This window comes from Mastigoproctus giganteus, chromosome 5 (assembly GCF_048544385.1).
Source record: "Mastigoproctus giganteus isolate SK-2022 chromosome 5, ASM4854438v1, whole genome shotgun sequence".
In the NCBI taxonomy this organism is placed as follows: Eukaryota; Metazoa; Arthropoda; class Arachnida; order Uropygi; family Thelyphonidae; genus Mastigoproctus; species Mastigoproctus giganteus.
Genome location: NC_143579.1, coordinates 78436290 through 78451369, shown reverse-complemented (window position 1 = coordinate 78451369; position 15080 = coordinate 78436290). Strand labels below are relative to the sequence as shown.

Sequence of the window (15080 nt, the reverse complement as noted above, 5' to 3'; positions counted from 1 at the left end):
ATTCCTAATTAAGGATACAATCAGAGAAAAATCATTACAATTAAATACTTGACTATATATAAAATTACATCCAAACTTTACACTCGAAATTATCAAGAAAAAGGAAAGTTTATGTTTAAGTATGGCCGTAAAGTTCTCAAGAAAAATCTTCTATTCGAACCATTAACGTTAATTACTTTATTCAGTCCAAGGACGTTTTCGATGCATATTAGCATCAGAGTAAGTTCTAGCTGTCTGGAAGAAACAGTCAAAAACTGACCTAACCTTCACCCTGGAATTCCGCCCACATGATGACTGCTTAGCATCGGCGAAGTAAAATGACACGTGTGAGTTCAATTTGTCGCAGTCCTTCGGTTGACAAGCACTTCGGTGAGTATTAACTGTTTCGTTTTCCGATTCAAGACCATATTTTCGAAAGCGTATTCAACCAACCTTGGAGGAAATTCTAATTTGCACATTATATAAGCACAAATTAACAAATAGAACCATTTATATTAATGTCATTTTTGTGAAGTTTTGCACATTTCCTTGATTGTTTCGCCTTTAGAAACATAACCGGTAATTTATTTGGAATGCGAACTATAAGAGAAAGCATCACTTTGTAAATGTGCCTTACATTCATTTTTGAACTAAAGAAACTAAAAAAACCAGCAGAATTAATAGAAAAGTTGCTGCATGTACTTAACAGAACAGCATTCATTGGTGAAGTAAATAAATCAACAATTAAGATTCTTAATTTACATCCACGGCCTTGTTTGAAATGGAAACCTGGAGCGACCAAATCCAAGTGTATTTTCTCAGGAATGGCAAAATGAACTAGTTCGATCAAAGAGAAGAGGACAAAATTCATAGTATATTACTGGAACTATTTCATCTACTGAGGAGCAACATTTTCTTGTTTTCATCCAGGCACATAAAGGTCTTGGCATGGTTCCAGTTTACATCACACATTAAAAGAAGTTATTAGCATTAATACAGATCTTTCGACTCTCAGTCAGAATTTAAGTTAATTAAGATTATTGTCGAAGAGAGGAAAACTATAGTGACCATTCATGCTATTGTCCTCTTATATAAGTTTGAGTTTGGAATTATTTCTGCCGCTAGATGTGGTTAAGGGAAGAGAATGCAGCATCCTCAAAATGGAAAGGAATAAGAAAGAAAGGTTAGCCCCTCCATAAGCTCATTTCAATTAGTAGTTAGTGGCCAGAATTGATGTTAAGTTATTACGAGTACAGAATAAACAGACTATGCATATATTAAATTCAACGCAAATCAGTGGTTAATATTTAATGGCATTAGATGTTTTGTAAGGTAGAAGGATTTAAAGGCTTCTGGTTTTAGAGATTTTTAGGAATTTTGAGGATAACCGCCAGGTCTTTATGTTTGAGAACAGCATGAATTAATTGTGAGCTCTTTGAACTGAGTAGTATCCATTGAGTTCTTTTGTAAATGTTTCTAGACATATTTTTTGTTAATTAAATTAAACTTACTATGTTTAGATAAGTGGTACGCACATTTGGTATTAGTAGTGGCTAGTGATACAAGGAAGAAAGCTTGTATAGTATCAGCAAAAAAGGCAAAAAATACCCACGTCATCTCTCCATTTCCCTTTAATAATTTATCTAATTTTTCCTTAAATTTATTCAAACTACCCACTTCTACAACACCAGAAGTAAGTTTATTTCAACAACTAATTACTCTCTGACTGAAATCAAATTAGCATCTACCCTGTATGTGTATTGCTGAGAAAGAGCAAGGATGCCATCAGCATTTAGTTTACTCAATCCATTTAAAGCCTTAAACACTTCAATCATGTCTCCTGGCAGGTTCTAGATGCCTGCGAGGAGACCTGATTGCAAGGGATACTACAAGTATCATTTTCAGTTTAGAAACTTCCCTTGAACTTTTCTCTTCTATGTTTTCAAATAAAATATCATTTCTATATTTGCATGATGTGAAGGAATTTGGAAACACACACAAAGCTTCAAGACTTCTGGGTATTGTGCTGTTTTAATCACGTATTTTAAAGAATGGTTAGCAGCGTTAAGAAAATGGGTGGGAAAAACTAAGTAGTGACTTGTTTTAATTCTTCATTGAAATAAAAAAAAGAGAGACTGGTTTTGAAAAACCTGCGGTCGGGGCTGTGTTATCGTGGAAGCCACTGTATCCAAGAGGTGGCTCTCAAAGACAGAAAAATAGTTGTTTTTCACATCGCTTCTCGCATTTCGCTTTTCACATTGCTTCTCGGCCGTTTAGCTAAGATCAAAGTGTAGCGTACCCTTTTCATGAAAAGAGTCGGTATTTGCCTGTTACTGTCCAAGTAATGAGATGGCTGAACCTGGTTCTGCTTAAAGTGGCAAAACTAAAAGTACATAACGCCAGGTCCGATATCGAAGATGTCCAAGAATCTGGGGGCTCGATTGGTAGGTTCGATGTAGTTGTTAAAGAGCAAATAAAATGTTCGAGCCATTACGCCCTTATAGTTGTGAAATGCGTGACTTGCTTGCACCGTTTGTCACAAAGGAAAGACAGGTGTACAAACTTAAATTTTATACTCGAATCCATTTGCCAACCCACCGAATACACGAAGCTAGAATGTATTTATTCTGATCAATCAGGTGAATAAACTAAACTGAAACGAAACATCACAAAATCCAATAGAAATCAAATCTGGAAATAATTTTATATAGTGAAATGTCGTTTTTCGATATTTTGTAACAGTATAAGTTGCTTTTAAATTACACACAGGTAAAATAAACAGTAAATACTTCGTTTTCAAAATCACTTTTTCTAACAAGTTTCATTTTATTAAACAGTCCTTGAAGTGAATTATCAAAAGCAACTACCTACATTATGTAGGTAAATAAATAAAAAATAAAAAAAGTCATATAAACGTGTCCCGTTCTGAAAATTTGTGGAGTTAATGTACTTTTGTAATAAAAAGAAAGAACTAAGGAGTTTTAAACGGCAAAAAAAAAAAAAATAAAAAAAATAAAATAATAATAAATAAATAAAAATAAGCGTAGATGTCCCTAGCAAAACATGTATTTGCACTAGGTGCGTGTCTGCTTATACGTATTTATTTTTTAATTTTTTACCTGGAACCTTCCGTTTAACATGCGGAAGGTCCCAGGTTCGATCCCTGGCAGACACAGAACTTTTTTGGAATTCATATTTTACTTATATATATGACATCGCTTAATTAACATGAAATACATTGCGTTATATCCCTTAAATCAGAACTTTTTAAGGGAACTGGTTGTTAAGATTTTGGTAACTCATCACTTGGAAGATCAAAATAAATTCATAGGAGTATACTGTAAACTGCTCGGTCTACAATTTTTTTTTTCGATCTGTTGTTCAGATTATCTAATACTATTGCTTTGAACTGTACGTTACAGAAACTGAAAACTGGTCTCAAGAAAGAAGTCTTTAACGGAATCAATGAAGCACTTAGGAAGTAGTATTTTATTTGTCGCCTTCTTCCAGCTACTGGACTGCAAGTGGTGGCAGGAGCTATCCAGAAAACAAGGGTAAGTAGATTTTAAGTAAATTAACAATCTAAAATAACAATGATATTTCTAGTAAAAGCCTTAGCTGCAGTAATTTTGCACTGTCAAGATTTTAATTAACTTTTCAGACACTATTTATTCCAGATGTTTACTTTTTTTAATTGATGCCAAATCTGTCTTAACTCAACACCGCTTTACATAATTTTTAAAATCTCTTGAACTGTGAGACCCTCCTTTGCCCCTAGACTAGTTAGGGGGGCTGGCTAATTCAAGAGGAGCATGTTTAAAAAGTAAATGAATAGTTTGGTTATGTTTAAAAGTTTATTTATAGTTTGATGAGTTTAAAAAGGAATTGGATAACCACTTTTTTGGCGATGGAAAAAAGTTTTTGTTTTAGCAGATGTAGAAAAAGTCCTCTTCAATACATCATTTAGCCATTCTGCTACGTTTTCCACGGAATCTTTAAAACATATGTTCAGTGGAACATAAGTCGAAAACCCCTGCTTATCTTCGATGTTGTTATTCGTGGTGAAAATACCACTACGTTGCATGCTCCGTCACTCAAAATGGAACTAGCTGTGAGAAGTTAGTGAGCCCAATACATATTTGTTCAACTTAGTTAAATTTAAACAATATCAAAAAAATTTTTCGCCAGGTGGTGTTTATTTAGTATGCGTGTGTGTGGTAAGGGTGTTTAATGGCTCACAAGCTGCTGTAGCTATAGTGCACCTATTCATAGGAATGTTAAAAATAATAATTAATATGAATTCAGCTCAGAAACTATTTATATTCGATCATAAATTCTAATTTATTTCAAAAAACAGTGAAGTTCATTTTAATATTTGCCTCCACTCCAATGATATGATTCAATGTCATCGATTCTCGGAGATTAGCCAGAGAAAGAAATATTGAAGTTCGATGTTGTTGATAATGTCACAGTCAATCAAAATATGTTTGACTGTTAGATGTTCCGAGCAGTGTGAACATTGAGGAGGATCATCGCCTGCGAGTAGATGAAGATGAGTATGGCCTATTCTAATCCGTGCGAGTACCATTTTTTTCTCTCCGAACTGTCTGAATGCTTGAGTGCCAAAATTCTGGATCTTGTTTCAATAGGAAGAGTTTATTATTTGTTGGTTTATGCCATAGTTCTGTCCACTGTGCATGGTATGCTGTTTGAATTATGATATTATAAACAGAAGCTGGAATAAAGACAGAGGTTAAGTCTAAAGTTGATGGATTTTTAGCAGAAATATCAGCCAATTCATTCCCTTTAATGCCTGAATGTGCTGGAATCCACAAAAGTTCACTCGTGTGTTAATCCAGCAAAAGTTCCTCGTTGGTGGTTATGTTGCTCCAAGGAATAGCCGTTGTTATCAACCACAAACTACTGCATCGAACTACATACTTACGAGTACAACCCTTATGCTCCTAGTAACAGGCCATAAGGAAAACCTCTCTCACAACAATCAGGTGCAGAAGCGCCCAAGACCAGGACATAACTAGATATTTTCGCACCCAGGAAAAAATAATAAATATGCATCCCCTTCACAATCACAGAATACTTCTAGCTATAGTTTTGTATGGGCTGTTACGTTCCTGAGATAAACTTCCGTTTGCTTTACTCCTGATGTGGCACTGCCTAAGATCAACGTGATTAATCTAAGATAATTTCTTCAGTAGCGAATATTTGAAATTACTTTTAGATAATTCAAAAAAAAATTAAGGTGTATGAGTAAGTATTAAAACTCACCTCATGAATCCGTATGGTTTAATATAATGCAAGGCGAGAAATTGAAAAATAACGGGATTAAAAACGAAATTAAAAAGCAAAATTAGAAACCAACATCCCCCTTTCTAAAACAGGATGCCAGCTTTTCAGAAAGATGTTAGTTTTGGGAAGACTTGCTAATAGAACCTCGAAAATGATAGCCCTGGTGACCGGTACCATAGTGAAACCGAATTGAGTCAAAGTACTTCCGATACAATAGGCATTCACAACTTGGTAAATTGATAAATAAACATAATAAACTTCTTTATTGCTGCTAAGTACGGCACAAGTACTAGAAACAATAGTTCTCATCACGGCGACATGGCCAGGAGTTTTATATTAAGGAATGATACATGTAATTAAATCGGTAAAATTAAGTTACATGGGATATTATGAGTTACACAAAAATAAAACACGTAAATTGAAAATATAACAGGAACAGAACTGAACATCGTAACACAATTTGGAAGAATTTATCCCAGTTCAACAGATTCGACTCACTCGAGGAGAATGCGACAGAATTTGTAGTCGTTAACCATTTTCTGCAGGTTAATTCCAAGACTCGTTCCAGGCACTCCCCTGAATTTTTTAGAGTGCCTGGGCAGGTAGGAAACGATTACACAGTTTCAGCCAGTTGTATTTGAGGATTAGTGTGGGGTCTGACCTCAAGGATGGCAGAGGATTGTGCTATTGACAGATATCCCAGATGTTTGGGGCGTTTATCACTCCTGTGTACATTTTTACTGTAGTCATTAAACGCCTGCTGTCAATTAACTTAGGAAGCCTAAGTACATTTTTCTGCTCAGCCGTGTCAGTTGTTCTCAATTGAGGGGGTTGGGGATGCTTATTTGTGGCCCATTTGAGGGTCCAGTATTCACACGCGAACACCGGTTTTTGAAGTGAGGGCGACGAAGATGCCCAAATTTCAGCAGCGTATAAAATAACCGGATAAACAGTGGCTTGAAGATATCTGGTAGTGGTTGCGGCATCGTTGGAATGAAGTAAGTGTTGCTTCGCTCTCCAGCGTAGGGTATTCAGTCGCTTCCGGAGGTATTCTGTATGCACATCGAATCTCAGCTTCGGATCAAAATTGACACCGAGGTCCTTATAGCAGGTAACCACTGGGATGAGAGTGCCAGAAACTGATGGTTGAATAACCGTTGGTTGCTGTTTCAATGAGTAAATCATTATTGCAGATTTTGAAGGGTTAAGGTTTAACCCAAACATCTTCAAGTAAGTTGCAAGAGCGGTCAAGTTCTCAGTGATTGAAGACGTAATTGCCTTTGGGTTTGCAGATGGTGGGATTAAGGTAAGGAACTTTATATCATCAGCGTATATTAGAGCACCATCACGGGGACACATGAACGGAATTAGAATGGCTGAGAAAAGGAGGCCAGACAGGACGCCACCTCGTGGGACTCCTGCATTGGTTTTCCTTGTAAAGTGGGTCTTCTTCATTGTGAGGTGGACACTTTTATTCCTCAATAAAGCGGTGAAGAAAGCTAGTAGATCTCCATTTATCCTGAAGAAGAATTGCGGAAGGCTGAGAAGGGCTGTGATGATGTCTAAGCTGTCAAAAGCAGCTTCAATATCGGCGTACACAATAGCTAATTCGGATTTATTTTCGAAGGTCTGAAGAATTGATGTCTGTGCCGCCATGAGGATTGTTATGGTGGATCTATTTGCGACTGCAAAGTGGAACTGTTTCGGTTTCTGTGGCATCAGCTGTTTGTTTAATGCTGGAAGGAGTACCTTTTCAACGAGGTTGAGAAGGGTGGAAGAAGTTGAGATTGGTCTGATATCTTTTGGGCTTGTTGGCGCTTGAACCTTAGACAGTGGACTCAGAGTATTCATTCCACTGAGCAGGGAAAACTCGTGTGGAAAGAACCGAATTGTAGATTGAGAGCAATGCATCCAGGATGTAGGAGCGGGGCTAAGGCACTTAATTATGAAATGAGGTATTTTATCTCGGCCTGCTGTACTAGATGGAAGCAGGGAGTTTAGGCATTTATCAGTTGCTGTCTTGTGATGGAGATGATGGAGAGGTCATCAGTAGGAGCAAATTGATAGTATTGGAGAGGAATTTTTGCAGAAGCGGAATTGGCTTTGAATCTTGAAATGTAGTCCATCCAGTTATCTATATCAAGATTGGGATTAATGACACTGTGTCTGGATGAGTATGGCGCTTTTCCTTTAGACAAGGTGGCATCGGTGTATCTCTTTATGGCAGATGCCTTGAGTCGGTTGAAAACAGCTCTTGCTCTGGAATACAGGATCCGATCTTGGGTTGTGCCAGAGATTTTCCATTGCCTGTTAATGTATACTGCTTGTTGTGGAAACTGTGGGCTAAATCTTTGGTTCACCAAGCTCTACTCCTTGGAGAAGTACGTACGGTTTTGGCTGACGCATAGAGGGTGACTGCATTTATCCTTCTTGTGATTAAGTCAACTGCGAGGATTGGGTCACATCCATCAAGTACATGCCATGGAATACACTGTGCCTAAATCTCTTGATCCCAAAATGTGCCTCGAGGCACTTTTTGGGATCAAGAAAAATCGGAGAAAAAATGATTTTATTTTCCACCGTATTATGGCAATTGAAGCTGGGCATAGGCAGTACAAAAAGTAATGCAATTGGGTCGTGATCTGATTTGAAGGACGTTTCTGGTGGAATGTCGACTCTGCAAATGCCAGGACATAGAATCAGGTCGAGACGATTAGTGCCTCTCGTTGGCTCCTCATTGATAATCGTAAACTTTAATGGACAGAGTTTGTTCATTAGTCGTTGAAGGAGAGGGGCCAGATGCGGTGGAAGGTTAAAATCGTCACAGAGAATGTGAGTTGCAAAGGGGTTGCAAACTTACTCATTTGAGTTGCAAACTTACTCATTATCCAGCCAGTAGCATCGTCAATTGTTGCAATATCTGAAACTTGGGGGGGGGGGGATGTAGATTGCCGCTAAATCGATTAAACGGGCATTAAACTTCACAGTCACGAGTATTGCTTTATAAAATAAGGAGTTGCTAGATGAGACGTGCACAAATTTCAGGTTGGAATCTTTGACGAAGATGGCAACATCGCCGCCTCTGGATTGAGATCTTAATGTGAAAAACGATTAATATCCAGCGGCCGGAGCACAGGCTATTGACTCCTGGTCAGGTTCGACCCATGTTTCTGATAGACAAATTACATCCACGCTGTTGAAGATTTCAGAGACTCCGGACATTTTGGTAGAAAATTCTAAGGGTGAGTTGAAAGGGAATTTTTTGAAGTGCTGATCTTCATCGTTTGATACCCTATATACAAAGCAGTGCAAATGATAGTGTGCCGGAGGCGATACATCCGGTCCCAAACACAAAAGGGAGGCCCGAAAACGTTTATTAAATTATAATAAAAGAAAGGGGTCCCAAAAGTAACCATACACCCGAGCCCTCAGATACCGTTGCACGGTTCTGCTTGGATGCTAAAACGTAAACTATTGTATCTTAGTGTTTATTAAAAAATTAACCTAATTTATGCATGAAGATAAAGTTAATATGATATTGGTCACAAAAAAAAATGGTTTTAGATGACACTTTATCTTTTATAGAAATTAAATAGTTTAACTACTTAGCTTAAAAGGAGTGGTATGCATATTGAATTGCTGAATTGGTGGAAGCACAGACAGTATAGCATTTGATAATTCCTAATGTCGTTCGTGATGAGTTTTATTTCTTACTTCTTTTAAAATATATGGCAGATTTACTAATTTAATTTTATCTGCAGTAGTACGAACACACTGAATTTCATGAGCTACTTCTTTGCAACTTATTCAAGGTATAATAAAACTTAATTTAGACAATAAAAAAGTGTTGCTTTCAGGGTAACACCAATTATTTCTTTGACTAATTCATTAATTACGATTTGTGTTTTGTAACTTTAAATTTTCGAATATTCAAATCGATTTTAATTCATATAATTAAAAATCGAACTATGTTACTAAAAGTATTGGGACAAATAAGGTATAGTTTACAGAAAATGTTGACTAGGCAAACATTATAGACAGAGCGATAGCATAGAGATAAAAATAAAACTGCAGAAAGTCAGAATTCAGTGAATTTGAATGTGCGATGGATTTCAGTTTCCCAATATTCTTCCAAACACCTCCATCTGAAGTTTAAAGGCAAAAGTAATAAATTGCGCTGCACAGTTTTCAAACGTTAACAGTTAGGTTCAGATAGTATTTAAATAGCTATCTTAAAACATTGTAAGTGGAAAACAATTGTCCATACTAAAGCTGAATATCGATCAGAGAGGCAGCGTATTTTCTCCCAAAAAACAGGCAGCCCGACAGGTTATTGAGTTTATTCAGACAGGTTAAACAGGTTATTGAGTTTTCATGAGATGGGGCCCCATTTCATGAAACTGAATAACTCGGCCAAGTTGTGAAAAAAAGCTCATAAATGCTTCTTCCGTTGCGACAGGAAGTATTTTTTGGCTTCAGATAGAAGTAGCAGCAGCAGCAACGGATACAATGGTGTCCCCCTTGTAAGAGGAGGTGAAAAGAGCGGAAAATTTCGATACACGCTGTTTGCATCAGATGGAGGAGTTCGATGTGTTGTCCACTGCGATTTTGATCAAGTTAATGTTAACAGTCCGATGGTCTGGGTCGGTCTGCTTTTTGTGTCGTGGTGTAGGACAGCTTCAGAAGGAGCGCTAATATGACATCCTAATGCAAGTTTATAGCGCAGGAACTTACGTTTTTCAACAGGTCAATGCTCCATCAAAGTTCGAAGTGTCACAACTTTTGTGAAGAAAATATGACGATGGAATTATCCACTAAGCGCCATGGCCTGATCCCAGACCCGTCGAGAGGGGATGGGGTACCATACTCCATTTAGAACTCTATCAATTCTTAATTACTTAAATTAAATTAAATTCATTTTTAATAATTATTAAAAAATTATAGAAACTTAAAATGATAAAAAAATAAATGTTTTTATTTTATTACTTTTATCTTCTTGATTTATTGTATATTAGAATTGACTTGTTGCTTTTTAAGCCTGATATTTACATGTAGACATAAACTCACACACATATATATAAAATCAAGGAGGATTCATTATGCATTTTGCATCTGAATCAGCGTTATCTCTCAACGTCCCAGTTCGAAAATAAAATTACTGTGGAACGAAATGGAAAGATGCAAAAAAAGTCTGTTCATTTAAAACGGTTCTCTTGGAAGACGACAGAAATATTTCTGTATTGGAGGAAGACAGAAATATTTCTGTATTGGAGGAAGACAGAAATATTTCTGCTGACACTTGTCAAAAAGTGGGGGTGAGTGTTCCACGTGTGCTGTATTTCAGGCTAAAGACGTATAAAAAAGGCCATACCATACCATACGCTTTATTAAAATGTGATCTGTAAACTACTGTTACCTCTTGGTGTTTCAGTACGTTTGACAGTGTAGTGTAGCTCTCCTGTACAGATTTAACACATTCGTTTCGTCTAGTTTAATGTCATGATAAAGATAGGCCTGGAGTGACCTGCACAGCTCCTACTCTTCTAACGATAGCTTTGGTAGAGCCGGTTTCGCAATAATTTAACATAAACTACACCTGCATGAGCTATTTTACCTCCATCGGGGAAAGCGGGTACTGACTATTGCGTTTGCTGACTCGGTCTCTGCCTTATACTCCATTAACAATTACATGTTCCTATTTATTACACCACTGATTCAGGATGTGTTGGGCAACACCAATACATGTAAATTGTTATACGTAGTTTGCAAATGTGAACAGTTGGGGCTCAGATAATTGGCTATCTTAAAAAGGTTAAGGAAAACATTTTGTCCTCGGATTATCTAATCCGAGGACAATAATTAAGGAAAAAAACAATCTTGAAAAGCAGTACACAAATCCTAAATGCCTATCTATTTTCTAGTTACTTGCAAAAATTCACGAGCTAAATTTCAAATTCCGAGTTGGGGAAATATAAAAACCACTTGGTTTCCGGCACATGATTATACATCTTATCCGGTATCTGTTTTCCTATCGTGAAAGGTATGGCCACAATCAGGAAGCACTGTTCTAATTTAACTTGTTTGTTCAATTTCCTTTTCCAACACACACATACAAATTAACTTAAACTTGCACAATAAAACGAAATGAAAATAGAAATGAGTAGGTTTGAAGTTAAGTTTTTATTAATTATTTATTTCATGGACAAGCCCCAAAGTATGCGTTCAAGAACAAGTTGTAGGAAGAGGCGCTGGATCAGGAAATCGCTATTTTTCTACTCCATGGTCCGGAGGAAGTATTTGTGGAGAAGAAACGTAAGCTACAAATACAATATTACTTAATAATAATAATTAGAATATGCAAATTAATAATTAAGAATTTAATCCCGATATCTGCCTCGCTGTCTTATTATTCTTTTGTCTTACTGTTTTATTTTTGTATTTTATTTAAATTCATTTGTTATATACACAAGCAGAAATTAGGAATGATAGGTTGAAATTGGTATGAAAATGATTGGTTGCTGCGTTCATTGTATAGATTGCCAGCCTATAAGTAAAAGGAAAGAAAAATAATAAAATATGAAGTAGTTTGAAATCCCAAAGAAAGTAAAAATTTAAATCATATTATGGATAAAACACAGCAAATAAATTAACCATGAAGCAGGTTTCTTAAACCCAAGTGCTGGAAAAAATTAATAAAGTTAAGAAAATAATAAAAAATAATACTACTAATAATAATAAGGGATGGATTATCACAGTAAAAACCATCAGGAGAGCACACTGATAATTTAGTATGTACGAAAAGCTATCTCTCCGATGGGTTTTCATAGTTGTGGGTCCCTCACAATGTTTGCTGTGATAATCCATCCTTTATGGTTTGCCCTCGTGGATGACACAGTTGATATAATCACCGTTCCATCCACACGAGGCAGAAAAGTTCGAATCCCGTCAATGATGCGAGGAATTTTTTATGAGCTATTGCCACAACCTGTCTGTTAGTCGGTCTCAGGTAAAGGTTGCCTATTTTTTCTCACGGACACGCGGGTTTCGTCCAGCAAACAGGCAAATCGACCACAGAATACACGCAATTTACAGATACAATATACTGACGCCTTAACATCCCATTCAACTATTTATCTTCCTGGTTAATTTATTTGCTGTGTTTTATCCATAATATGATTTAGATTTTCGATCTCTTTGAGCTCTTCAACCACTTGATATTTCATTATTCTTCTTTCCTTTTACTTATAGGCTTGCAATTTGTATAATGACGCAGCAATCCACTATTTTCATATCTATTTTAGCTTGTCATTCCTAATTTGTATATTTTTCCAATGCTGCTTTGCGTTTGAAGATGTAGTCTCATAATCCAGTTCTACGTGCATCAAGATTTAATTGCATCTGTTACAACAGTTACTCCCTTTAAATTGGTTTCTTCTTATCATTCATTTTACATTTCTTAGTATACGTAATTTTTATTATTATTGTTTTCTTTATTTTTATTAATTTTTTTTCCAGCACTAGTTTTTCTTTGTAAAATTGTGTAGCCAAGATTCTTAATATCACCATACATAAAATGATGGTGGATTCTTTGGGATTCAATGCCATTGTCATTAACTCAAAATACCTTATTCTTCACAGTAACGTTCCTTACGGATTATTTTGGGGTAAATGCTATTTAAAATTTTCGTTAATAATACAGTATTACCACTGTTTATTCTGCTCCTCTCTCTCAATACGTTATCTTACTGTTTCTTGACGATGTTAAGATGTTCTCCAGCATCAGCTGGATGGCAATATTTAACTCATCCTTGATGACTAGTAAATGAAGGAATTATTATTCGCGGTCAACTAAGTGTGGGAGATTGACGTTGATGCTTATAATCCTATATCCACATACAGGTACCTACTATGACAACAAACAAACTGAAAGGTATCAATAATTACTCGAATGTAATGTTTCGTGGATTCCATGAGCGCCGCACTTTGTCTTCAGATCATATCTTGGATCATCCTTCATCAGTTACAACTAAATGTGCTAAAGACATCGGTTGCTCCATTAACCGAAAAATAAATACATGTATTGCTAAATCATCTTCACAAGAGACCTAGTACTCTTAAATAATTTATAAACTTTAAAAGTGATGAGACATATATTCAAGAATTGATTCATTAAAGGACAGGTATCAAGTTAGATAGCTGTTTCTCGACAGATATCAACCAGAACGTAACATAAGGTGTTACGTTCACCAGGAAAGGAAAATTTGACACATACGCTGTATTCACAAAGTCATCAACCAGCGATCTGAAACTCTCGGATTCATAAAACGTAATACAGCAGGCTCTTTAAAATCCAGCACCTCTTTAAAATTGAGAAGCACATTTCAATATATATTGAGCAAGAACGAGTGAACTTTTACATTTGTACATATTTAAAAGATAGTGTCGTCGTTAAAAGTGTAAATATCAGTTAAATTTCTTAAATGCAAACAAAGTCACAGCAAATGTTCTCGTGTACTGTCGTAATATATTATTATTTGTCAACTTTAAATGCATACCTAATACAGCATAAAAGCTTATATCAATGAATGTGCATCAGAGAAAAAAAAATACTTTCTCACTGGAGGATAATAAAAATGGCTATTTTTCTTAAGGAATAATTATAACGAGGTACAAGCAGTCTTATTACACTTGACATTTTGATTTTAATAAAATAAGTAGAGTAAGTCGCTGTGGAGAAGTAAGTCGCTGTTTATGGAAGAGATTATTTGTAGATGTAATCAAGCACACATTTTTCCAGCTGTACCCACAATGAGCATTTTCTATTTCGCTCTTGGCTGTTGTAGAATGACATCAAATTGGTTAGTAGTTTGCACAAGCGCTGGGAGACCAGCCATAAAGCTGTGATTTGCAAGAGCAGATCGCATTAAGTTATGAAGTTTACTGAATAAGCGATAGAACTAAAAGAGAGAAATATCACCAGAGTGTCTTAATATTTTCAGACTGTAAAATAACGATTTAAAAAAAATGGACTGGGTTTAAGGGGCTGGATTTTAATTAATTCCGAATTGTAAAGTATCGGAATTCACAGAATTTCCTCCGTATGCGTTCTCTTGTAGAACTTCACATTTAACCACGATGCTGACCCGCATTCTAGATGAACTGACTTAAGTCCATTTAGGTCAGTTTGTTGGCCATTACTAAATAAATCACAGATTCGTACATTGTTTTCGATATTTAATCAACCGTCAGCCTGCAGATTTATTTGTGATATGTTAATCTGTTAATTTTTCTCTTTCTCACTCTTCGAATTACAGTTCAACGTTTATTATATTCTCTCCATAAATATGAGATTTGTCACCCATGTCGATCGCCTGCGTCTCCAGCCCCTTAAACGAGATCTGAACATTTCATGAGAATGAAAGAGTCTGATTAAGCATGGGTAAGACATTTAGCCAAGAAATATCTTTTAGATTTCATAAGAATAGTTAGCAGTCGGTAATCTAAAATAAAAACAAACAAAAATAATAATAATACACTAAAATGTGCCTGGAAGAAGCAGGGTTGCCGGGTCTTCTGGTTTTAACCGGATATACAAAATTTTCAATTTTGATTTTACAAAAAAAATTTTAATTTTTTAATTTTTTTTAAATTTAAAAACATTAAACTCCTACTATTTAGGTAGAATTGTATTCATTAATTTTTATAATATTCTCAAAAAGCCAGAATAATAAACATTTCAAATGTTTCAATGAAATTCCAATTTATATGGACAATTGAACATAAGTTTCTGGGTT

The 15080-nt window shown here is 35.8% G+C and overlaps 1 protein-coding gene across 1 annotated transcript in view; it reads left to right on the top strand.

The window, feature by feature from the left end:
* The first annotated feature begins 289 nt into the window (after positions 1 to 289).
* LOC150085512 (transforming growth factor-beta-induced protein ig-h3-like) overlaps positions 290 to 15080 on the top strand; it is a 71204-nt gene continuing 56413 nt past the window's right edge. Inside the window, exons 1-3 of the mRNA XM_090374085.1 lie at positions 290 to 369; positions 3402 to 3533; positions 11494 to 11598. Of these exons, the coding sequence (XP_090230211.1) occupies positions 3445 to 3533; positions 11494 to 11598 (194 nt within the window). The 5' untranslated portion in view covers positions 290 to 369; positions 3402 to 3444. The remainder of the gene's footprint in view (positions 370 to 3401; positions 3534 to 11493; positions 11599 to 15080) is intronic.